Source organism: Lithobates pipiens, unplaced genomic scaffold (genome assembly GCF_037356315.1).
Source record: "Lithobates pipiens isolate NorthernLeopardFrog02 unplaced genomic scaffold, aLitPip1_a1.2 Scaffold_25, whole genome shotgun sequence".
Lineage (NCBI taxonomy): Eukaryota > Metazoa > Chordata > Amphibia > Anura > Ranidae > Lithobates > Lithobates pipiens.
In genome coordinates this window covers 3,033,999-3,060,520 of record NW_027507787.1, presented here as the reverse complement: position 1 = coordinate 3,060,520, position 26,522 = coordinate 3,033,999, and the positions used below count along the sequence as shown (strand labels likewise).

The following is a 26,522-nucleotide window of genomic DNA, read 5'->3' as shown; positions in this document are numbered from 1 at the left end:
TTCTGCAATGCTGTGAGCGGGCTAAAGCTGGCTGATATCCCAGAGACAGTCCAAACTGTGCAGGGATCCTGACTACTGTCGGGATCCACCCAGGTGTCTGACCAGCAGCTGCCTCTTGGCTTGTCGCTGGGAGACTGAGCCAGCCGCTTATGTCCCCTCCACCACCCGGTGCTCCAGTGCCATCTTTTTCAACCAGGGTGCCTTCAGGTTTCTTCAGGGATGCCTTGGAAAAATGCCTAAAAAGTTATCAAAAATTGTATACAAGCCCAGCAGATGGATGAAGCCTGCCTTTTTAGTTACACAAAGCCTTAGGTTTTCATTCTGCGCCATTACGACTTTCTAGACACTGGCATCCTAACAACCAATGACTTCATCAGTTGATAAGAATGTCTGTTGCCTCCACGACATCCTTGTTTGACCCTCCTGCCCAGTGATTCTCAACCAGGGTTCCTCCAGAGGTTGCTAGGGGTTCCTTCAGCATTGGGCAATTTTTGCCTCTCAGATAAGTTCCCACTCACACCATTGATCTTTTTAGCTATCTGTAAGGAGGTAATTCTTCCAAATGACCACAAGCGTAAGGACCATTCTTCCCATGGATCATCACATTAATGTATCATGAGTTGTAGATTTCTAATTTTTAGCAGGGTTCCCCAAGACCAGAGACCTATTTCAAGGGTTCCTCTGTGTTGAAAAGGTTGAGAGAGGCTGATCTAGAGCATTGTCAGATAAATAGGAGTCTTTTGACGTGTCTACACCGGCCTTCCACCACCTCCAGTGTTGTGCTTTTAAACTCAGGGACGGTACATATATATATATATTTTTTTTTGTCTTATTTCATGTTGAATTTTCTAAAAGGAGATTGCAGGACTTGTCACCAGCACTGCACATTTTAATGTAGCTTTAAGTGAAATTTTAAGCCAGCCTTTTTCCACCCCTCCTCCCACTGCTTTCAATCCTAATCTGCTAAAAAATGTATTCTATTTACCCAATGCCTGCACCGCGCTTCGTTCATCCACTGGTCTCAGCTATGCCCACAGCAGGGGAGTCATGTAGGCACTGTTACCATGCACAAAGTGTTTTCAGACAGCAACACTGATGTACTGGGTAGGCAGAAGCAGCTTATCAATGTACATTTTTTTTTTTACATGGGGGTCATAAATGCCATAAAAACTTTGGAAATGCTTTATTAATTTGGAGAACCTGTTTTGTTAAAGTGGCTGTAAAGGCTAGAAATGTTTGCCTTTTTAATGCATTCCCTGCGTTAAAATGATTGTAAATGCTTTTTTCCCCCTTAATAACAAACAGTTTAACCTTAAACTACGTAGAGGGTTCTTTACTGTAAGCGGCAAGGATGTGGAATTCCCTTCCACAGGCGGTGGATTCACCAGGAGGCATTCATAGTTTCAAGAAACTGTTAGATAAGCACCTGAACAACCGCAACATACAGGGATATACAATGTAATACTGACATATAATCGCACACATAGGTTGGACTTTATGGACTTGTGTCTTTTTTCAACCTCACCTACTATGTAACTAGGTTTAATGCTTCTGTGCACAGAGTGGTGACGGACCTCCTCTTCTCAGGTTCTCTGCCAGCACTCCTGGCTCCATCTCTATGGCAATTACCCTATTTAAAGTCACTTTCTATGGGGCACTTGTGTGGGCTTGCTTCCGAGCCTCACCCTATGTCTATAGACACAGACGGCAGGACTCGTCACTGGCTTTCAGTGACCAATGGCTCCCACTGCCTCAGCAAAGCCAGTGAGACCAGGAATTGAGGGGCTGGAAAAGTAGCAGATAGGCACAGCGCTGGATGGAATGAGGGGGTGAGGTGGGATACCGAAGCCTAAACATTTTTCTTATATTCACCGACCGACACAGCTCCTCTCTTAGCCATTGGGTTGTTATGCCCACCACTAGGAGAATACTAGGCATTACTTGTTATGTAACACTCAGAACTTTCCAGTTCCTCCCAGGGGGCGGTCCCTTGGGTAACAACCCTCCAGCCTTCCATGTAGTCATCGGTTTTATTTTGCCTAGTGAAGAAGGACCTAGGGAAACCTGTGGGCCCATCGGTCCGTGCTTTTTTTTTAATTTTTTTTTTTTATGCAGAAGCTTGACTTTTTGTGCAAGATGATTGATCCCAACAGCTGGCTGGGTGACAGGCTGGATACCCTTATCCTTGTAGTCTCCCCAGTCCGGCCATCGAGCGTGCGCGGGTCGCAGTTCTGCACTAGGCCGACTATGACGAAACCTCACCGAGGTCGGTGAGCTTTTATGCTCCGGGGCACACATATGACCGGGCTACTGATGTCTCTGCGTCACAGTGGGCCGGGCCAGCAACCACCCTGTACTGATCAGTGAGTGGGTCTGTAATGGAATGTCTTCCTGCTCTGCAGGACTGGTAAGTACAGCTCTCATTGCCTCGGTGGGGCTGAGCAGCTGGGCATTCTCTGGGAGGTCGATTTGGGGGTCCCTTACCTCCCTCTCTTCTCTCCCTGTCCCTTTTCCCCCTCCCCCGGGGGGATGCTGCTGAGCGTTTTGTGTGTGTGTGTGTGTGTGTGTGTGTGTGTGTGTGTGTGTCTCACCTGGGGGGTGGTGGCGCTGGCTGGCTAAGTCCTGGGTCCTGTTTTTTATGTCCCTGGAAGATGTCTGTGAGGCTATGCTGGTGTCCTGTGCAGCGCTGTACTCACCGCAATTGTTTCTCCCTGTCCCTCATGGCACTTGCATTCGACAGCCATCTTTAGGTGTGGGCAAGGGAAAGAATGCTCTCCTGGGCTTTAGCGGCCATTTTCCTTGTAGTTGTCCCTATACAGGACGCCGGCGGCCTTTTTCTTGAACCCTGAACACGTTTTTCAGTGTTCTCTAGCGGCAGCATGTGCTCCTGTGCTCTGACGGCCATTTTTCCTGTGTGTGTTTTTTTTTTTATTTTTTTTATTTTTTTTTTTCTTCCTGTGTCCTTATGCTGGACGGCCATTTTCTTGGAGCCTGTGCACACTTCAGAGTGGTTTCAGCCCTCAGGGTGGTGAAAACTGCGGGAAAGAGCCCCTCAGCCAGCGGCAGTAAGGTGGGTGGGACTGTCACTGTCCTAAGTCCCCTTCAGGTGGCAGACAGGGTAGGGTCAGCATGGCTTCAGAAACTGGTGTTTCTTCCCCCGAAATCCAAGCAATTGCAACCAGGTCACTGTGTCCTTAGGACAGGGCTCGACAAAACCCGGGCGCCAGGTCGCATTGGCGACTAGAAATAGCGACCTCGCGCCTGGGGCAGCACAGCTGGGGGTATCCTGTCTCTGTGGACCCCCCCAGCGTGATCGCGTTGGGCCGTTCCGCTGGCGGCCGAAAATTTAGGCCGCGGCTTTGAGGCCTTCTGCGGTCCTATGATTCCTTATGGAATCTGGCGCCCTCTTGTGGTCGCCGTTGGTATGACAAACCAGCAATGCTAATGAAGCTTCCTCTGAGTGTTTTATATTACCTGCCTCTTCTTCCCTTTATTTAGAACACCCTAAACATTATATATATTTTTTATTCTAACACCCTAGAGAATAAAATGGTGGTTGTTGCAATACTGTCTGTCACACCGTATTTGTGCAGCGGACTTACAAGCGCACTTTTGTTGGGAAAAATAATTTAGTTAATAAAAAAATAAGACAACAGTAAAGTTAGCCCCATTATTTTTTATATTGTGAAAGATAATGTTACGCCGAGTAAATTGATACCCAACATGTCACGCTTCAAAATTGCACCCGCTCATGGAATGGCGACAAACTTTTACCCTTTAAAATCTCCATAGGCGACGTTTAAAAAAAATTCTACAGGTTGCACATTTTGAGTTACAGAGGAGGTCTGGGGCTAGAATTATTGCTCTCGCTCTACCGATCACGGCGCTACCTCCTATGTGTGGTTCGAACACCGATTTTATATGCGGGCAGGACAGGGCGCGTTTAAAAATTATTATTTTTTCTTCTTATTTTAACTTTTATTTTTTTTTTTTTCCACTGTTCTTTTAAAAAAAATGTTGTCACTTTTATTCTTATTACAAGGAATGTAAAAATCCCTTGTAATAGAAAAAGCATGACAGGTCCTCTTAAATATGAGATCTGGGGTCAGAGAGACCTCGGATCTCATATTTACACTAAAATGCAATTGAAAAAAAAATTGTCATTTGAAAAAAATAAATAAAATGTCCCTCTAAGAGCTATGGGCAATGACTTGGGAGATGGGGGGGGGGGGGGGGGGGGGGCGGGGCGGGGCGACGGCGCTGCTATCTTCCCCTCACTCGTCTCCATGTCAGGCCAGGGACAGGTCCGGATCGCCGTCACGGACCTGGCTCCTAACTTTTTAAGCTGGCTCCTAGATTCCAAGCAAATTTGTCAACCCCTGCCTTAGGACACAGCTGATCACAGATTGGGGTAAAGGGACAATCACAGTGGCCCTTTACCACTTGATTAGCTGATCGTGATGTAAAGCCAGTTATCTGCATTCCTTTCTGAGAGGAGGAGCCGATTAATGGGCTTGTGTGAAAGGGACATGGGCACTGATTATCAGTGCAGTCCCAACAGTGCTGCCAATCCATGTCACCTATCATTTCTGCCTATCGGTGCACATCAGTGAAGGAGAAATATTACCTGTTTGCAAAATGTTATAACAAACGATGAATTTTTTTTTTTTTTTTTTTTATTTTTTTTTTACATTTTCGGTCTTTTTTCAGTACCAGTATGGCCCCCCGCTTTATAATTTAGGAGTCCTCACTCTTTCTGAGTTCACAGGACAGGGAGGCATCAGCGGGAGCCATTGCTGTCAATCAAATCCTATTAGCAGAGAACAGGGGGCAGGGCCGTGCTGTGTGAGCCAATGGACACTCACAGTCCGGCTCGGGAGCAAGTCAGCACATGTGTCCCAATAGGAAGGTACTCCCTATTGTGGTGCGGAGAGAAAAGGAGGTGCTAAGAGCACCAACAGGGGACCTCAGAAGAGAAGGATCAGGGCCACTCTGTGCAGTACCATTGCACAGAGCAAGTAAGTATACCATCTTTTATTTTGGGAAATAAAAAATGTTTAACTTTACAACTGCTTTAAAATGTCAGCAAAAAAAAAAAAAAAAAAACTGGCAAGTGTAAAACTTATATATCCATCTGTATTATCAAATGCATCCACATGTTAATCTGATATCACCAAAAAGAGCCGGGGAAGTTTAGGCAGCCAGTCATTCAGCTTTGCTTGAACTGTAACACCCCTCCCCCTTCCTTCTATTACTTATACTGGATATGTTAGATTCATATGCTGCTCGTAATAAGTAAATCTGTTCTATTTTATCAATTTTTATCTTGCCAGGTTCTGGGTGGCGTGGTTAATACATGTCGCTGAAGCTGCTTATAGTTTACGGCTCTGCAGGTTAGTATATAATACTTATTTTACAACGGTTTACACTTCTCAGCTCATCTTTTGTATCTCCTCTCTGAGTGTGGTTTTACATTTCAGTGACTGATTCACTTACAGTTAATGTTTGGTGAATGTCACATTTATTGCTTTTATAATTATGCCACTAAAACTATTAAGGTTTTTTTTTTCTGTGGTTAAATTATCTATTGCAGCCAAAACTAAAATATATAGTTTTATTTTTCGTATACCCCCACTGTGCCCCCAGCAGGATAAATGTACTATCTCAGTACCCAAGAATTAAAAAAACATAATAAAAATGATCGATAATTTTATTTATACAAAAATATTGAAAAAGAGAGACGTGTGTGTGTATATAATATAAAGAATTTTTTATTATTATTATGGTTTAAAATTTTTTTTTTTTTTATATATAATATAATATAATATAGAGATTATCTATAAGGGAACAAGTAGTACCTTCAGGTGCCCCTTTTTGTCCTTGCTGTCATCAATTGTTGGTTTCTTTTGGGTAAGCAATCTAATGATACTCTCCCTCCCTTATTCCCCCTTTTTTATGAGTTTTATTAAACTGATGTTCTATTGTTCTGTTATAGACGATCTCTATATAAATCCTCCGGAAGAAGCCATTGTTCCCGCAAAACATGTAGAGGATCCAGTGTACATCAAAGAGTAATTGTATTGTATGCCCTTAGGACTACCTGAGGACATTGGGGGTTATTTACTAAAGGAAAATCCACTTTGTACTGCAAGTGCACTTGGTAAAAAGGTTTCTGTAGATCCGACGGGGACATGCAAGGAAATAAAAAAAACAGCATTTTAGCTTGCACATGATTGGATGATAAAATCAGCAGAGCTTCCCCTCATTTCAGCTCTACCCCTTAGATTTAGAGCGACTGCACTTCCAAGTGCACCTGCAGTGAAAAGTGGATTTGCATTTCGTAAATAACCCCCATTATGTTACTAGCTTGGAACAATATATGCTTTGAAGATGTCACCGTGTGTGTGTGTATAATAAATATATACACAGTGAAACCTCGGATTGCGAGTGATGCAGTTTACGAGCGTTTCACAATACAAGCACTGTATTTTTAAAAATCCTGACTCTATTTACAAGTATTGTTTCACAAAACGAGTAGGATTCAAGCCACAGAGGTGTGCAGTACCGCGTCTTGGCCTGAGGTGGGCGTGCGCCGGAGCCAATCGGAGCCGTTCAGAAAATTTCAGAAATACTCCATTCCCAAGTTCAACCGAACAGTTTTTGGGCCTTTCCGAGTGTTACCGAGGCTCTCCGGTGCCCCCACCCCCACCTCTGGCCACATGTGGTATTGCATGCAATTGAAGTCCATGCAGAACTAATTATTTTAGTTTTCATTGACTGGGAAACCTGCTTTGATATGCGTGTGTGTGTATATAATTTATATATATATATATATATATATATATATATATATATATATATATATATATTAGTATGGACCTACGTCTTCCCTTTTTTTTTTATTTGATTGTAATTCTTGGGTACTGAAGTAGTCCATTTCTCTTATATTCACCTACCGACACAGCTCCTCTCTGTAACTAAATGGTTGTATAGCCTGCCATTAGGAGAACTAGGCACAGAACTTTAATCCCGCCCCTGGGAGACTGACCCTGTGCTATCAAGCTTCCTCACAGCTCCAGTTTTTATTTTGCCTAGTAAGGCGAATGACCTAGGAACCCTGTGGGCCCTCTCCGTCCATGTTTTTGTTGCAGGTTTGCTGCTTTTTGCCCAAGATGAGAGATCCTGAGATCTTTTATCCACTGCCGGCTGGGTGACAGGCTGGTTAATGACCTCCTTGTAGTCTCCCCAGTCCGGCCATTGAGCGTGAGCAGGCCGCAGCTAAGGCTCGGCAGGCCACGACATGCCTCAGCTCCAGAGGTGGTCGGTGAGCTTCAATACTCTGGGATATACATAGGACCAGGCTACTGCTGTCTGGATCACAGTATACCGGGCCAGCAGCTACCCTGTAACTGCGCAGGAGTAGGTCTGTGATGGAATGTCTCCCAGCACTTCAGGACTGGTAAGTACGTCTCTCCCTGCCTCTGTGGGGTGAGCAGCTGGGCATTCCTTGGGGGGGTAGATTCGGGGGCCACCTCACCTCCCTATCTTCTCTCCCAAGTCCCTATCACCCCCTCCTTCCCCCCTCTGAGGGGGGTGGCTGCATACTCTGCGGGCGGTGTGTGTGTGTGTTCGCTGTTTTCTCATCTGTGGGGGCTCTGTGCGGCTGGTGTTGGTCCAGGTCTGGGGGGGTCCCCAAAAGGTGTTTGTGGAGGTTGTTCTGGCTGTAAGCAGGCAGCATGTTTTTATTTTTTGTTCTGTCACCGCATGGCGCCGTCCGGCGGCCATTTTGGATGTGGGAAAGCTGATATTCCCCTGGTGAGCTTCAACAGCCATTTTCCTTAGGATTTCCTATTAGTTACATTGGCGGGCATTTTCTTGAAGCCTGAGCGCTTTTTTCGCCGCTGTTCTCTTGTGGCAGCATTACATGTGCTCTCACATGCTGTTTCCTGTGTCCACTGTGTGTACAGGACGCTGGATGGCTCTTTGCTGAACATGCTAGCTCTGCAGAACGTTTCATCGCTGTTTATAGCTGCTGCTGCTGACACAGCTTTCTCCTCTCTGCAACGGGGAACCTCCTAGGGACTACAGGCACTGCTTGTGGTTTTCACAGAAAGCCCCAGAGTGGTGAGTCTAGCGCTAAGTACCCCCCACGCGGCAGCAGGAGGGTGGGACCTTCACTGTCCTAAGTCCCCTTACAATTGGTAGACAGGCTAGGGTCAGCATGGCTTCAGAAACTGGTGTTTCTTCCCCCAAAATACAGGCTATAGCAACCGGGTTAGCTCGGTGCGCATGGACACCCTGACGGCGGTCCTTGACTCCTATGTTGCTAAGATAGAGGCGGCACATGGCAGGAAAGGTGCATGTAAGAGGCCCCTGCCCATCCCCCCCCCCCCCCCCATCCTCTGGGGAGAGCTCTGATGCAGACTCAGGCCCTGCTGCGGCTGGAGACCCCCTGCTCTGACCTATCGGACGTGGCTGACCAGGACCGTTCGGACAGTGAGGATGATTCCCCGTCCGGGTCCGGCGTGACAAAGCGCTTGTTGGAGCACAGCTGTGCGTGATACCCTGAAGATTCAGGAGCCAGCGGATTCCTCTGCTGATGTACCGGTCCCTTTTGGGTCCCACAAGCCAGCACGTTCACCTAAAGGTGTTCCCGTATTTGACTTATTTTGACAAATTCATCTACAGGGAATGGGGTCGCCCGCAACGGACCTTTTCGGTCCCCAAAAATTTGGCGGTGCGTTACCCCTTTGAGGACAGCCTTCTCAAAAAGTGGTCGGCTCCTCCGGTAATGGACCCCTCAGTATCTAGGTTAAACAAAGTAACCACAATCCCGGTTGAGGAGACTCCTGCATTCAAGGATCCCACAGACAGGAAGGCCGAGGCAGTGGCTCGTTCCTTGTTTACGGTTGTGGGGTCAGCCGTGCGACCTGTACTGGCATCCGAACTGGTGTCGCAGACACTGACTGAGTGGGCAAAACTTTTGCACCACGAATTGGGAGAGCAGAACGCCTCCCCTGTCTGCGTAGAGCTAGCAGACCAACTAGTGCATGGCCTTAAGTACGTTTGTGATGCGGCCCTGGATACTCTCCCCCTGTTATCCAAGGCTTCAGTGTCAGCTGTGGTGCTGAGGCGCCTCATTTGGCTGAAATGCTGGTCTGCTGACCATGCATCCAAGAAAGCCCTGATAGATCTTCCTTTCCTTGGCGACTGGCTCTTTGGAGCCTCGTTGGATGACATTATTAAGAATGCCACGGGTGGTAAGAGTACACTACTCCCACAGGCCAGGAAAGCTAAGGAGCCACGCTGCAGGCAAGGGCCCTCTTTTTCTGCTCACAAGCGGCTTTTTCGTCCGCTCGGTGCTTCGGCAAAACTCCCCAAGCCCGAAAGGACGCCCACGGACGGTCAAAATTGTCCCTGGAACCGCAAGCCTAACAAGCCAGCGAACAAAAGTGCTACCACATGAAGGTTTGCCCTCACCCACTTTTTGGGTGGGGGGTCGTCTTCGGGAGTTTGCAGCCCAGTGGACCCCTCCCGGTTATCCGACCAATGGGTCTGCGATCTGATTTCCACAGGCTACAAGATAGAGTTTCTCTCTTGGCCGCCAAACAGATTCTTCCCCTCCAGCATACCCGCATCCCCGGTTCGCCGGGAGGCCCTGTTAGGGGCGGTGAGGGACTTGCTGTATCAGGAGGTGATTGTACCGGTTCCGGAATCAGAACGCTTCCAGGGGTTTTACTCCAATCTGTTTGGACGTACCCCTTCCTTCTTGGGAACCACAATCTTGGACTTGAAGGCCCTCAATCACTTTGTAAAAGTGCAGAGGTTCAGAATGGAAGTTCGCTCAGTAGTCGCTGCACTCCATCAAGAGGACTTCCTGGCGTCCTTGGACATTCAGGATGCTTACCTGCACATACCCATATGCCTAGTCGGGGAAGCCCACTACCAGTTTGTGGCTCTTCCTTTTGGCCTGGCATCAGCCCCCCCCCCCCGTGTCTTTACCAAAGTACTGGCATTGCTGAGACAACGTGGGATCGCGATCGTGGGTTACCTAGACGATCTCCTCCTGAGAGCTTCTTCCTCCTCAGAATTGGAGGAGGATGTGGCGATCACCATGCAGACCCTGCAAGAATTTGGGTAGCTGTTGAACCTAAAGAAGTCGGTGGTTGTACCGACTTAGCGTCTGGAGTACCTGGGTTTACTGTTGGACTCCAGGGAAGCAAGGGTTTTTCTCCCCTCAGACAAATTGAGGACTCTCAGATCTGCCGTCAAACTACTGATGAAACTCAAGTGGTCGTCGCACCGCTTTTGCATGCAAGTAACTTATGCCCAGTTCCACACCAGATCCAGGTGAGCGAGCCAGTCAGGAACTCCCTGATCCGGTGGTTGAGGTCCCCGGTGATTCAGTCTGGAAAATCGTTCCTTCCTCTGAAATGGACTGTGATCACTACGGTTGCTGGGGTGGAGTGATGGGGATTCAGTCGGCTCAGGGCCTCTGGTCGACAGAGGAATCCAAGTTGCCGATCAATCTGCTCAAATTGAGAGCGATCAGGCTGTGCCTCCACACATGGTCGATGAGTCTTCAAGGGCGTCCGATCAGAATACAGTCAGACAAAGCCACGGCTGTGGCGTACATAAATCACCAAGGAGGAACAAGAAGCTCAGCCGCTGCTCGGGAGGTCGCTCACATACTTCGGTGGGCAGAGCGACACGTACCGGCCCTGTTGGCCATTTACATCCCGGGGTGGAAAATTGGCAGGTGGACTATCTGAGTCGACAGATGCTGGACCCAGGAGAATGGGCATTGCATCCGGAGATGTTCAGGCTGCTGTGCCTGAGGTGGGGCACACCAGATGTGGATCTATTGGCCTCCCGTCTCAATCGGAAGGTACCGAGATTCGTGTCCAGGACCAAAGTTCCCTGGGCAGACACGTCAGACGTGCTGGTGGCTCCGTGGGATCAGTACCAGCTGATCTACTCCTTTCCTCCATTAAAACTTGTCACGCCTGCTGCGCAGAGTGGAAGCCGAGGTGATCCTGGTTGCCCCAGATTGGCCTCAGCGGGCCTGGTACGCAGACCTGGTGCGTCTGGTGGCAGATGCTGCCTGGCGACTGCCGTTGCGGGAGGACCTCCTATCTCAAGGTCCAATCTTTCACCCTGCTTTACCATCGCTGGCTTTAACGGCATGGCTGTTGAAAGCCAGGTATTGAGGAACCGGGGTCTCGGTAATTCCAACTATGTTGAGGGCGTGAAATCTTCTTCCAGGAAGATATACCATCGTACTTGGAAGGCCTATATCTCCATGTGTGAGGAGAAAGGGTGGCATCTGCACTCTCTCTATATCCAGGATCCTGCTGTTTCTTCAGCAAGGTGTAGACCAGAAGTTGGCGTTGAGCACCATCAAGGGACAAATTTCAGCTTTGGCTGTTTTTTTTTTTCCAGCGACCACTGGCGTCTCACTCATTAGTGTGTACCTTTGTTCAGGGGGTGCGACATGTAGTCCCTCCGGTGTGTCCTCCGTTACCTCCGTGGGATTTGAACCTGGTGTTGTCGGCGCTTCAAAAGCCGCCGTTTGAGAATATCAGGGAAGATTCCTCTGTTGACCCTTTCACAGAAAGTGGTCTTTCTAGTAGCCATCACATCGGCCAGGAGGGTTTTGGAATTGGCTGCCTTGTCATGCAAATCGCCTTATCTGGCCATCCACAGGGATTAGGTGGTGTTGCGTCCGCATCCGTCCTTTTTAGCGAAGGTGGTTTCGGCTTTTCATATCAATGAGGACATTGTATTGCCATCGTTGTGTCCTAAGCCGAAGCACCCCAAGGAGGTGGCCCTTCACGCTCTCCATGTGGTTAGGGCTCTGAAGGTGTACTTGTCTGATACAGCTTCCTTTCGGAAGTCAGACTCACTGTTTGTTTCGGTGGCTGGTCCTAAGAAAGGCATGGCGGTCTCGTCGGCCACCATTTCCGGGTGGATCAGACAGATTGTAGTCCAACCTACGCCTTGAAGGGGCAGGTGCCCCCCTTTCCGGTCACTGCCCACTCTACAAGAGCAATCGGAACATCTTGGGCCTTCTGACACCAATCGTCTGTCGCTCAGTTGTGTAAGGTGGCGACCTGGTCGTCTGTCCATACGTTTACCAAGTTCTACAAGGTAGACGTCAGTGCATCGGCTGATGCTGGTTTTGGTCGCAAAGTTTTGCAGGCGGCCGTGTAGTTGCAATTAAGTTTTTTTTTATTTATTTTTTTTTTTTCCTGGTTTTTCGGTTTTTGGGGATCACTCCTGTTGGTGGAGTTTTTCCACACACTGCTGTTTTTGTGTGGGTTTAGTTTCACTAGTTCCCGCTTGCCATGGTGGATGAAGTTTTTATGCTGTTTTTTTCCCACCCCTCGTTTGGCACTGCTTGGGGATGTCCCATTTAGTCACAGAGAGGAGCTGTGTCGGTCGGTGAATATAAGAGAAAATAGGATTTTTTTGTACTCACCGTAAAAATCCTTTTCTCTGCCATTCACCGACCGACACGGCACCCACTCCTCCCTTTTTTTTCTACGTTATACTGCTTGTTGACGTACTGAAGCTGCTGGGAGAAGTGAGAGGGGTTGATAGCACAGGGTCTGCCCCCCAGGGGCAGGATTAAAGTTCTGTGTATTGTGTAACAATTTTGCCTAGTTCTCCTAATGGCAGGCTATACAACCCATTTAGTTAGAGAGGAGCTGTGTCGGTCGGTGAATTACAGAGAAAGGGATTTTACGGTGAGCACAAAAAAAAATCCTATTTTTCCCTGCTGGGGGGGGGGGGGGGGGCATAGTGGGGGTGCCCCCTAAGCTTTCATGTAAACTACTGTTATTAGGATGATGGGGTACCACCATACACTTCTTTTTATTTTTTATGCCTTAAATCATTGGAGGCATATACCTCATTTATGAGTTATTACTCTATTGTTTGTTTCAGGCACTTTACCATGGGCATAGCGTTCCAATTATCCATGCGCCACAGTCATAGTGGTCTACATTTTATGGCCCGTGGTGCATTTTATGTAGGTAAAACCAAAAGCCCATTTCAGAAACACGATCTTATATATTATAGTAGTAATGGTAAGCTTGTATCGCCTATAAGGTGACATATAAGCTTAGTGCAAAATTACAAAGTGTCAGGCAAATATCACTTTTGGATTTTGCATTTATTGTGTGATATATGAATTCTTTAAATGCTACATCTTAATATTTTCATAGTGTTGACTCCAAACACTCTGCTTATAATCCGAGAAACGCATTGAGCCCCAGTTTGCCTGTTGATAACCATCAAAGGGGGGGCTGGATGAACTTCTTGAAACAGACGATAGGACTATAAATTGTTATGGGTTAATAACTTCTTAACTACATTGTTCTTTTATTTGTCATTTTTCTAAAGAATTGTATTGTGTTTCATAGGTGTTGTTTTTATATACCGTTTTTTTTTTTTTTTTTTTTTTTTTAAAGAACGAATTTGTAGTGCCTAAAAAGGTAAAGACTGGTGGTGGGACTTTTGATCTCCTAAAGTATTTGCATAGAAAAATATGGCGTAATAATTAGAGCCCAATTAGAACCCATTTCTACAGCACAATGGATCCTGGTGGCTTTGGAGACCTGCAGATGTCTCTATGCTCCTAACTCTTGGTTAAATGCCAGCCTTTTGTTTTTATGGATATATTAAATTATTATTTTTTTTTTAATTTTTTTTTTTTTTTAAATGGTACGATATGATAAACTTTAACTGTATCTTCCTAATATTGCTCAGTGGGAGCTGGTTTTTATTTGTATATGATGCTCAGTGTTTTGTGTTTGAAGGCTTCTTTCGATTAAAGTTTGGAATATCCATTTTATCCACCAGATGGCACTATGCTCTGTGAATGGACGTTTAAACACCGTCTTTTGACCCCACAGATACAATTCTAAACATTATTTCAGGGCTCGACAAAACCCGGGCGCCCGGTCGCATTTGCGACTAGAATTCCAGACCTGGCGCCTGGGACAGCACAGCTGGGGGTATGCTGTCTCCGTGGCCCCCCCCGGCGCGATCGCGTCGGGCCGCGCCGCCGCCGGCCGGTAATTTAGCCCCCGGCTTTGAGGCCTTCTACGATCCTATGGTTCCTTCTGTAATCTGGCGCCCTCTTGTGGTGGCCGTTGGAATTACAACCAGCAATGCTAATGGATGTAATGCTAATTTTCCCTGTCTGCCAGCCTATCTTTCTTCCCTTTACTCAGAACCCCTAAAAATTATATATATATTTTATTCTAACACCCTAGAGAATAAAATGGTGGTCGTTGCAATACTGTTTGTCACACCGTATTTGCACAGCGGACTTACAAGCGCACTTTTTTGGGGAAAATGTATTTAATAAAAAAAAAAAAAATAAGACAGTAAAGTTAGCCCAATTTTTTTTAATATTGTGAAAGATAATGTTGCGTCGAGTAAATCGATACCAAACATGTCATGCTTCAAAATTGCGCCCGCTCATCGAATGGCGACAAACTTTTACCCTTTAAAATCTCCATAGGCGACATTTAAAAAATTCTACAGGTTGCACTTTTTAAGTTACAGAGGAGGTCTGGGGCTAGAATTATTGCTCTCACTCTACCGATCGCAGCGATACCTCACATGTGTGGTTTGAACACCGCTTTCATATATGCGTTCGCTTCTGCACGCAAGCTTGGCGGGACAGGGCGCGTTTAAAATATTTTTTTTTTATTTTAACTTTTATTTTTATTTTTTTCACTGTTCTTTAAAAAAAAAAAAAAAAAATGTGTGTCACTTTTGTTCCTATTACAAGGAATGTAAAAATCCCTTGTAATAGAAAAAAGCATGACAGGTCCTCTTGTATATGAGATCTGGGGTCAGAGAGACCTCACATCTCATATTTACACTAAAATGCAATTTAAAAAAAAAAATTGTCATTTGAAAAAAAAAAATAAAATGTCCCTCTAAGAGCTATGGGGGGCAATGACTTGGAGACAGGTGGGGGGCTGGGGGCTATCTTCCCCTCACTTGTCTCCATGTCAGGCCAGGGACAGGTCCGGATCGCCATCACGGACCCGGCTCCTAACTTTTTTAGCTGGCTCCTAGATTCCAAGCAAATTTGTCAACCCCTGCATTATTTTATTAATTTTTTTGCAGTCTTTTCAGTTTGCCCATAATAATTATTTTTGTTAACACCATAGCAACCCGATGTGATCAAAATTAATCTGTTCTGTGTGATTCAGTGATTAAACTAAATCGGGAGGCATTGTGACCCGTTCTTTTATAACATGTGATTTCTGTTAATCATTTCTGTATAAATATACAGCACATCTGGTTTGTTTTCATAATTTGTTATGAAACGGCATTGAAATATACCAAGATGCATTCCAGTTTTAGTAATCTGTATGAAATATACTAGAGGAAAAAGGAGTTCCAGAAATTTTGAACAAGACCTGTTTCCTGTAAGCATAAAACAAACAAACCTATCACTTAATTTGACAAACCGGCTGCCATGTTTTTAAGCATTTTTTGGGGCTGTTTCCCATTTGCTCTGATCTCAGCCACTTGTGTTGCAATTGTGGATTGGCAGGGACCATGTCCTGTGCCCCCTTCATACCCTCATACTAGGATTTTGAATTGGTTTAGAACATGGGTGCTCAACCTGTGGCCCTCCAGCTGTTGCAGAACTACAAGTCCCATGAGGCATTGCAAGCTACTGACAGTTACAAACATGACTCCCAAAGGCAGAGGCATAATGGGACTTGTAGTTGTGCAACAGCTGGAGGGCCACAGGTTGAACACCCATGGTTTAGGTCAGCGTTTCCCAACTCCAGTCCTCAAGGCCCCCCAACAGGTCATGTTTTAAGGATTTCCCTCAGATGAAACCGCTGTGGTAAGTAACTACTAAGGCAGTGAAACTGATCAAATCACCTGTGCACATTAATGGAAAGCCTGAAAACATGACCTGTTGGGGTGCCTTGAGGACTGGAGTTGAGATGATCTGTTTCTGAAAGGGATCCTCTCAAATGGGGGGGTAATATTTCTCTGAAGAATCAAATGCAGATTCGTTCAGTCATCCAGAGATCTCAAACTGTCTTGATATTTTAAAAAGTATACAGCTTTTACCAATTATGATCTGTAAAATGCAAGTCGTGTTTTTATTCCTAATTACACTGCAAGTTCCATTTGCCTTTGAAAGGTTATATGCGGTGTATTAATCCATGACATACTTTTTCCAGTGCAAAAGGAATCACGGACTCCGGAGCCAGAAGACATTGGGTCCTCCAGACCTTCCTTTTCGGAATCGCTTCTCTCTCTCTGCTTATTGCATACAAGCCGGTGAAGAAGAGACGCTAGAGCAGATGAAAGGACAGTATGGCGAGCATGCTTCCATGGGTTTCCTGGATTGACCTCTTGTATATGTTCATGCAAAACCTTTTTAAGCTGCAGGGATTTTTAAATCAATTGAAAGACTCTCATGCACTGGCTCTTTTTTTTTTTTTTTTTTTTTTTTTTTTTAATAATAATACAACCTCAGAAACCACAAGCAGGAAATGTATAGGGGGGGGAGAGAAAAAAAAAATGTATGAAGTAGGTAGAACATATGTAACTATGATGTTACCAAGGAAATCATCCAAGACTAAATAATAAATGACCCACAATGGTCACCTTTTAGTGAACCTGAATTGCAGTGAGACAGTAAGCATGGTATTGAAAACATATACAGTACAAACTTATTGTACATTTTCTTTTTTCTGTTTTAAGGTGTCCAATACAAGTACAAAAGCCATTTACATAGCAGGCTTTAAACTGGAGACTACACTTCATCAAATAAAAGGGTTCTAAAAAAAAAAAAAAAAAAAAAAAACTTTGTATTCATTATAGTATCTAATGCCTTTATATTTTGTAATGCTTAATCTTCTTACATGCAAAGCCTTTATGCATAACATGCAAGTATGACCGGCTCTCAATGGACCCGGTTCACACATGTCTGGGGCAGCCACGGTTCGGATTGTGCATGTTTGGGTCTGGTTCAGGTGCGAATTCAGCCCTGAACCAGTGAACAGACATGCCAAAGCCCAGGCACGAACCTGCAACCGCACATAAGTGAACCTAGCCTAAGGCTCAATTCACATCTATGCATGTTGCTTTTGAGCGTTTCTGCAGTACTTGTTGCATTTTTGGCGCGATTTGTGTTTTTTTTTTTTTTTTTTTTTTTTTTTATACTGTGGTTGCTTAGCAACCAGCTATATACAGTGAAACCCCCCCCCCCCCCAAAAATCGTGGTAAAAACGCGATACTTGCATTTGTGATGCGGGTCCATTGACTTCTATTACATGCAAAACGCTGCATTTTGCATTAAAAAAAGTCCCCGACCCTTTCCAAAAACGCAGAGGCACAAAAATGCATTGATATGAACATGTTCCATAGGAACCCATGTTAAAAAAATTTCCCTGCATTTCTGCAAAATGCATTGAAAAACGCGTTACTGTGAATCAAGCCGTAATCCTCGCTGGCAGTAGCGCCTAAATAAACCCTTTGCAACCCATTCTGTTTACATAAATGTTTTGCCTTTTAATTTCTATTTTTATAGATAACTTTTTTTTTTTTTTTTTATCATGCCTCCCTGTTTTTGTTTTTTAAATAAGTGATCACATTCCCTATGTACTCAACTGCATAAGAGCTTAGGGAGGAGAAATGGCAGCACACTGAAAGGCTGTGTGTATGTCAGGACAAATCTGAGCATTGGAGAACACTGTGGGGGTTGGTTTACTAAAACTGGAGAGTGCAAAAATCTGGTGCAGCTGTACATGGTAGCCAATCGGCTTCTAACTTCAGCTTGTTCAATTAAGCTTTGACAAAAAAAAAAAAACCTGAAAGCTGAATTTTTTTTCGAAAATCGGTCCCAGTATAGCTAGAGAACTGACCACGCTGTCCCTAGTGTGGTCAGTTTTTAATAGAAAAGCAGAAGGACTAGCAGGAACGCCAGGGATTTCACACAAAGGAAGCAATACAAAGAACTGGATACTTTTTCATACAAGTATATGGTACAGCACGCACTTATCAGGAATATGAAATGTTGGGTTTATATATTCTTTAAAGTGGAATATCACTGATAACTAAGCCTAAATCTACTCCCACCTCTATTCTAGGACTCTTCCATCGATCCTGTAAAAGAAGGTATCCCACTTCCACTTCTGGTCAGATGTGCCACGGTAATCTGAGCTAGAAGTTTGCCTCCTCTGTCCCCCACAGCCTTTTGGGACAACTCACAGGTCCCAGAATACTGCGGGACCATTCACAAAGCGCAGGATGGCTCGCCCATGCACAGTAGGAAACAGTCTGTGACGCCGCAAAGCTTCACTGTCCATTTCCCTTACTTAAGATGCCGGTGTCTGCACCTGAAGCCGTTTGAAGAATTGACTCAGGTGAGTATATCGCTGGATCCCTGGACAGGTAAGTGTGCTTATATTAAAAGTCAGCAGCTACAGTATTTGTAGCTACTGACTTTGATATTTTTTTTGGGGAGGGGGGGGGGGGAGAGCTCCTCTAACATCTTTTGCAAAGTGAAATATCGCTTTATTTACTAAGCGCTGGGGAAAATGTCCTTGCAAGGTGAAACGTCACTTGCAGAGAAAGCAGCCCATTTTACCTTTATTAACCACCTGACAACCGCACTGTGGGTGAATGATGGCCTCCCCTGTGCACACTCCCTGCTCGCCATGATCACAGAGTCAGAGAGACTCGGGTGATCACCGATCCGAGTAAGGGGCCGGACCCGCCCCTTAGCATGTGATCAGCTGTCAGCCCAATACAGCTGATCATATGATGTAAACAAAAGGTCGTTGATAGTTTTTTTTTTTTTTTTTGTTTTTTTTATTTATCCTCACGCTGCCAGCGGAGGAGAAAAAAAAAAGCCGATCACCGGCTTATCTTAAAGGGATATCGGTCGCGAAAAGGAAGAGGCAATTATGCCTCATTTATAGAATAACAGTGTCCACAAGTGCCACCTAGAAGTGCTGCCCATCACTGCCACTTATCGGTGCCCATCACTGCCGCCTCATCAGCGTACATCAATGACAGACAAAAATTACCAGTTATAAAATTGTAAAAAAAATAAAATTATAATTTTCAAAAATTCAGTCTTTTTACATTTAAGAAAAAAAAAAACGCACAGGTGATCAAATACCACCAAAAGAAAACTCTATTTGGGGGAAAAAATGCAAAAAATTTCATTTGGGTACAGTGTTGTATGACTGCACAATTGTCATTCAAAGTGCCAATGACAGCTGATCACATGATGTAAACAAAAGCTCGTTGATAGGTTTTTGTTTTCTCCTCACGCTGCCAGCGGAGGAGAAAAAAAGCTGATCACCGGAAGGAAGAGGCAATTATGTCTCATTTATAGAACAACAATGCCCACAAGTGCCACCTAGAAGTGCTACCTATCAGTGTAACTGATCAGTGCCCATCACTGCCACTTATCGGTGCCCATCAGTGTCGCCTCATCAGCATCAATGACGGACAAAAATTACCCGTTTTACAATTTTATAACAAAATAATAAAATTATAAAAAATTATTTTAGAACTTTTTAGATTTAATAAAATAAAATCGTACAAGTGATCAAATACCACCAAAATAAAGCTCTATTTGGGGGGGGATGCAAATAATTTTATTTGGGTACAGTGTAGTATGACCGCGCAATTGTCATTCAAAGTGCATCAGTGCTGAAAATTGGTCTGGGTAGGAGGGGGGTTTAAGTGCCCAGTAAGCAAGTGGTTAATTCAGCCGCAAAGTGGGGCGCATTTGTAAGGTTGAGACAAGCATGCAGGCTTAGAGAGATCAGGCATATGGAAACATTGGGGTCTAGGTACACAGAGCATGAACCAGGGATTTGACAAACTAGAAGACACAGTCAAGACTACAAGTCAAGGAATATGGCAATGGAAGGGTTAACAAAGAAGACAAAAAGCCAAAACTGACGAGACACAAGTGCAGGATCACAAACTCTTAAATAGCAGCAATCGGAAGGATTGTATTGGACACCAAGGTATATGCTATTTTGACCAGTCCGGTGTTCATCTGTTATTATCTCTTCATGTATGGTGCGCAATAGAATTGATATCAAGGACAAGTATGTTCCTATTGGGGCCCATGAAGAGTGCCTAAAGTTCAAGAAATGCTAGACGGGACCACCGGAGAGACAGCAGCCAGGGAAGCAGCAACAAACCACTAAATCAAGGAAGGATAGGAGGAGCAGATTGGCAGCAGGAAACATTCGATTCAACAAGAGACAGATGAAAACTCTTCACCAGCCAAGCACCTGATACTTAACTGGGCCCCAGACAATGCTGTACACCTGGCTGGGCAAACCAGGTTTCTAGCAATAGGCAATTGGGCATAGGGACCATACAAGAGCAGTTAATGAGTAGGGGTATGAATACTTTTTCAAGGCACTGTAACTGTGGGGACGCTTTTCAATGTAATACACCAAGAATCTTGTAGAGAACAAAAATTTGGAAGGATCTCTTCTAAGAGAAAGCTTAAGAAATAATTCCACGTTAGAATGAATAAAAAAAAAAAGTAATAGTGCATATACTATTGCTACACAAGGCATACTGTAATTTAATGTTCTTAAAATTTAATCCGTGAAAAATTTCTCTGTGAAATTCAATGCAATATGGCATCCTGGGGGCGTTCTGTAGGCTGTTTTGCATAGAACGCCCATAGAAATGTCAGTTACTGCATTAGTGATTGGCTTACCGATTTCCCCAGAAGTAAAAATGTATGCATTTCCTGCAATAGGATTTTTACTTTCGGTGGGATACTCTACAAGGGGTAAATGCTTCTAAAGGCATGCAGACCCTGCAGCTTTCCTCACCAGAACACAAAGAGTGCAACAGGTGATTATATTGAACCAGACCCTCCCATTCAGGATCAGCTGACAAAGGACCTAGTGCAGTGATGGCGAACCTTGGCACCCCCGGATGTTTTGAAACTTCCCATGATGCTCAACTACACTGCAGAGTGCATGAGCATCATGGGAAATGTAGTTCCAAAACATCTGGAGTGCCAAGGTTCACCATCACTGGTATATGGGATTGTATTTTTTTTTATTTAGGTTGAACTTGATGGACTTGTGTCTTTTTTCAACCTAACTATGTAAATATACAATAAACTGAAACTAAAACTCCAGTTAATACTTTATCAGCAGTTACAGCAAACAGTTTTTCCCTCTGGCCTGTTTGGAGCAGTGTGAATAGTAAGCTTTCACTAAATTTTCAGCAAGCTTTGTTGATGCTTTTAAAGTGCCCTTCAGCTCAAGTTTGTAAATGTTTAACACAGATCCTAATGGGAGCGCTGATTGCCACTTTAAAACAGGCTGCTAGCAGGCTTCAGCATCACTTGTTGAAAGCCAGATAGCAGCTTTAGGTGACAATCAGCACCCCCATTAGGATCTGTGTATAACATTGTTTCTGTATTATCAGGAACTATATTGGGGACAGTGGAAGGAGGAGAGGATCAGAGAAGACACCCTTTTTACACAATGCAGAGGATTAACCCATTAGGTTCCACAGTAAGTATAACAAGCATGCTTTACTGCATTTACAGACTGATTTTACGGTTGTGGGTTTAATAGCACTTTAAGTATAGACCAGTGGGATTGACTTACTAAAGGCAAATAGACTGTGCACTTCACAAGTCTAGTTGCTCCAGTGCTTAGTAAATGAGGTAAACTTTCACTTTGCAAAGAATATCCAATCACGTGCAAGGCATTTTTGCTTGCACGTGATTGGATGATGGAAGTCAGTTGAGCTTCTGCTCATTTACTAAGCTCTGGAGCAACTGTACTTGCAGACTGCATTTGCACTCTAAGTGCACAGTCTATTTGCTTTTAGTAAATCTACCCGTGTTTCTCAACCCTCTTGCCATCTAGGCAATGCTTGCACAAGGCCATTTGGTGCCAAGGGCAAAGATGGCAAACTGCCCCCCCCCATTTTTAATAAAGAATCAATGTAGTTTCAAAACAAGAATATACTTATTATATTAAGGGACACTCTGATGGGCACATTTGATATTAAGGGGCCCCTTACTACAAAATGTACCCATCAGTGTTGCTCTTAAAAGTAAAATATGCCCATCAGAGTGCCATAAAATGTTCAGACCACCTTCCACAAAAAGAATACACTAAGTTAAAAGGTGGGGGGGGGGGTTACTGATATAAGGGGGAAACCTTTCCACACACGTCTGGCCAGCCACAGATTAAAGCGGCCCCAGGACAGACGGCCTACCGGGACATTTCCCGGTAGGCCAGTCTGGCCTGTCACACTTCGCTGCGCCCCCCCTCCCACCCCAAATAAATTGTACAGGCCAGGGTATCCGCCCCCCGTACTGGCTCTGCATCTAGGAACCCTTGGCTAAAAGTTTGAGATCTTGGGGGAACCCCTGAAATAATTTTCATATCTACAGCTCACGGAATATCAGTTATTAAAACATAATTCCTTAATGTGAAATTTGGGCTGGCTTTTTTCTGCACAGATGCTCAATTTTTTGTTGAACTTGGGATATGCACGCACAAATTTCATCTTCAACTGAAATTAAAACGGGTGAGACCAGGTCAGAGCACAGGGTGTCACCGGGGCAGGGCAGTCACCGGGGCAGGGCACATGGGTCTGTAGTACTGTTTAATTTCCTCCACATGCAGAACTGTTTCGGGAAGCTGCTGATAGATGTCTGCTTTGGCGCACTGATCCCTGCCAGCTCTCCTCTCTTATACATCCCAGGTGATGTCACACACAAGTCTGGTATGGACAGAAGAGGAGAGCCGGTGGGGATCAGTGGAGTACAATTAGGATTAGTAGGAGTACAGGTATTCTGTACATAGCTCACCTTGCTACAGCATTCCTCGGCTGCTGGAATCAATAGCTGCTAATGATGGAGACACGCTGCACACTCTACTCTTGTCCCGCTCCACCCTCTGCAGTGATGTCATAGCAGCCAGAACTACAGGGAAGGCATTGGGTATCAATGCGCCCTGACAGTACTCACTATCATTGCGCATTGAATTCACATTGGGCAGATATACATCTGCCACAATGGTGAATTGCGGCAGAACCCCTGGGAACTAGGGTTCCACGGCCGCCCCATTCCACCTCCCCCCCGCTGGATACCCAACTGGCTGCTATAGATTACTGCACACTATAGCAACATATAACTACTAAGATCACGGAGGGGAAGGCGTGTGTTGGCTTACAGTAAGTAGTTAGTTGGGGTGGAGAAAGGTATGTATTACAATGGGGTTGAGGGTTTTTTTTTCCATACTTATCTAGCATACATAATGTATATTATACATTCAATTTCCAGCATAAATAATAAAAATGTATTATATTATTCACAAGCCGATTTATTACTTTCCCATATTCAAAAATTGTAACTACATGATACACAATTCAAGAAAGAAATACACATGATTTGTTGTGGTTGTTTCAAACCTGAAAGCAAAGTCAGCATGTTCTAATAAAAAGTCTATACTTGCAGTGAGAACATAAAACTCTTCTGCATAACCAATCCCATCTTCCTATTGGTCTATCCATTTCAAGGTGGCGTATCTGTCTACTAGCGCAGTCCTCAACTGTGAAGAGTGGCTTTTATCCCTGGTCTCCACCAGACATGTTACCTGTATCCAATGAAAAAAAAAAAAATCAACATCATCACAGTTTACCTGAATTTCAGCTTTCATAATATAAACAGCCAAAATACATGAGTACGGGTCACCTGCAGTGAAAACTTACAGAATCCAGAGATAAAGGCAGTGCTTCCTGATTAGCTGGGAGGAGAATCAGGAAGACAATAGCAAATATTAATTTGCTTTTGTCACACAACTGGCATAATGCCCCGAGCCCACCTTTTATTGAACCCAGTTAGAGCCTCAGACTCAACATGTTATTCCAAAAAAAAAATCCCATTGGAATCCATGTGTCCGGCGCTTTGCATGTAAATTATGGGCCGGGTGAATGGATTAGGCAGGGCAGTGCCCCTGCGCCCCGTATGGACAGGCTGCCACTGGTGGTGGACAAGCTACACCTTTACAGAATAAGTCAGGATTTGATCTATTTATGGCTTTGACGTGTAGTTTTTCATGCAGGTAATCACGGATTAAGACCCCTTTCACAGCACGCCACCCATTGCGTCAGCTTTGCCGGATTTGCTGCGCATTTCGGGCGGTAGCGGGGCGCTTTTACCCCCTGCTAGCGGCCGCGAAAAGGTTAAAACCGCCGGTAATACGCCGCAATAGCAGCGTTTTGCCAGCGGTATTACAGCGCTGCCCCATTGATTTCAATGGGGAGCAGCGGTGGAGGAGCGGTAAACACACCACTCCTTCACCGCTCCAAAGAAGCTGCTAGCAGGACTTTTTTCTGACGTCCTGCCAGCGCACCGCTGTAGTGTGAAAGCCCTCGGGATTTTCACACTACACACAATGGTGCAGCTTCTTTAGGGCGGATTGCAGGCGCTATTTCTAACGCTATAGCGCCTGCAAAACGCCCTGGTGTGAAAGGGGTGTAAGAATTTATTTTATCATGTGCTAGTCTAAATATTTTAAAGTGAAAGTTATTCCCTAAAATAGACCATACATACCCACTAATTTATAGTGCTGTACTCTAAAGCCCCGTACACACGAGCGGACTTTTCGACATCCAAAGTCTGACGGAATGATTCCGTCAGACTATTCGATCGTGTGTGGGCTGCAACGGACTTTTGATTCGCAAAAGTCTGACAGACTTTAGAAATGAAACGTGCTTCAAATTTTTCCGACGGAACTCCGCCGGACCCAGTTCCTACCGAAAAATTCGCTCGTGTGTATGCTATTCCGACGGACTAAAACCGACGCTAGGGCAGCTATTGGCTACTGGCTATGAACTTCCTTATTCGAGTCCAGTCGTACGTCATCACGTTCGAATCCGTCGGAGTTTAGTGTGATTGTGTGTGGCCAAGTCCGCTCATTCGAAAAGTCCGTCAGAACTCTGTCGGAACTCCGGCAGAACTCCTTCGGAAGTCTGTCGGACATAAGTCTTATAAATTGTGTTTTTGAAGCACCTGATTAGATCCATAGGCACTAATAGGCGTCAAAAAAGGTGACCTGCAAGCACAAACCATTGCACTCGCAGTGCACCCAGGTGTGTTAGCAAAGCAAATAAATATTTGATTTGCTAACACAGAACTGCCTGTCGGCCAAATCAGGAGATCTGGATGTAATACCAGCACCTGATTGGCTGAAGGTAGAGGCGATCCCATTGGCTGCCGTGCAGAACAGGAAGAAGACACACACAGAGGAGTCCTGCATCCATAACACAGCTCGCCACCTGTCCTGCTGCCTGACCCACCACCACGATGGGGTAAGTGCCGGTCAGACAGCGGGCGGCTGAGGCAGGGGCACAGTGGCAGCATATTATGGGCAGAAAGGCTGGAATTGATGGAGCACAGTTGGCCGCATTTGTGGGGGACAGAGGCTGCAATTGATGGGGCACAGTTCACTGCATATGATGGGCACAGGTGGCTGCTTTTGCTGGGCACAGAGTCTGCAATTGATGTTTTTGTTTCAGTATTTGCCAGAATTTTTTAGTTAGTTTGTGCCCCCCCAAAAATTTTGAGCACCACCCGCCACTGTCCTAGTCCATCTTAGGAGCATACAAGAGAGGGTTGCTATAGTATTTTATACAGTGGGACCATGGAGAATGAACAAAGCCATCCTCTAACAGAAAAAGTCAGATCACAGCAGCGGAAAAATAAATAAATAAAAAAGGAGGAATTTTGAGATTTGGAGGAGGCTGGGAGCAATAGAAGGTACCTTTTAGGAATACTTACTTGAATATATATTTTTTAGTTTAGTGTTACTTTCCAGACAGGTGTATTAAATGTAAACCTGTTTGCTTTAACCACTTTCAGACCGGACCATTTTGCTGGTAAATGACCAGAGGTCTTTTTACACTTTGGCACTGCGCTGCTTTAACTGGTAATTGCGCGGTCATGCAATGTTGTACCCAAACGAAATTTGCGTCCTTTTCTTCCCACAAATAGAGCTTTCTTTTAAAGGTATTTGACTGATTCTGCGATTTTTTTTTTTTGCGATATAAACGTAAAAAGACCGCAAATTTTGAAAAAAAATGATATTTTCTACTTTTTGTTATTAGAAAAATCCAATAAACTCAATTTTAGTCATACATTTAGGCCAAAATGTATTCAGCCACATGTCTTTGGTAAAAAAAAAGTCAATAATTGTATATTTATTGGTTTGCGCAAAAGTTGTCACATCTACAAACTAAGGTACATTTTCTGGAATTTACGCAGCTTTTATTTTATGACTGCCTATCTCATTTCTTGAGGTGCTAAAATGGCAGGGCAGTACAAAACCCCCCCAAATGACCCCATTTTGGAAAGTAGACACCCTAAGGAAATTGATAAGAGGCATGTTGAGCCCATTGAATATTTTATTTTTTTGCCGCAAGCGATTGAATAATGACAAAAAAAA

At 44.7% G+C, this 26,522-nt stretch overlaps 2 protein-coding genes across 6 annotated transcripts in view; one reads left to right on the top strand and one right to left on the bottom strand.

The window, feature by feature from the left end:
• TMEM254 (transmembrane protein 254) overlaps positions 1-16,503 on the top strand; it is a 30,246-nt gene extending 13,743 nt beyond the window's left edge. Inside the window, exons 3-4 of the mRNA XM_077453966.1 lie at positions 5,334-5,393; positions 16,233-16,503. Coding sequence (XP_077310092.1) covers positions 5,334-5,393; positions 16,233-16,350 — 178 coding nt within the window. The 3' untranslated portion in view covers positions 16,351-16,503. The remainder of the gene's footprint in view (positions 1-5,333; positions 5,394-16,232) is intronic.
• Positions 16,504-23,378: 6,875 nt separating this feature from the next.
• The window catches only part of LOC143930060 (L-threonine ammonia-lyase-like), a 107,137-nt gene continuing 103,993 nt past the window's right edge, over positions 23,379-26,522 (bottom strand). For 4 of the 5 annotated variants that reach the window (XM_077453963.1, XM_077453965.1, XM_077453962.1 and 1 more), the window contains one exon: positions 23,379-23,672. In XM_077453963.1, the coding sequence (XP_077310089.1) occupies positions 23,574-23,672 (99 nt within the window). In that variant the 3' untranslated portion in view covers positions 23,379-23,573. The remainder of the gene's footprint in view (positions 23,673-26,522) is intronic. The other variant, XR_013262695.1, reaches the window with a different exon arrangement.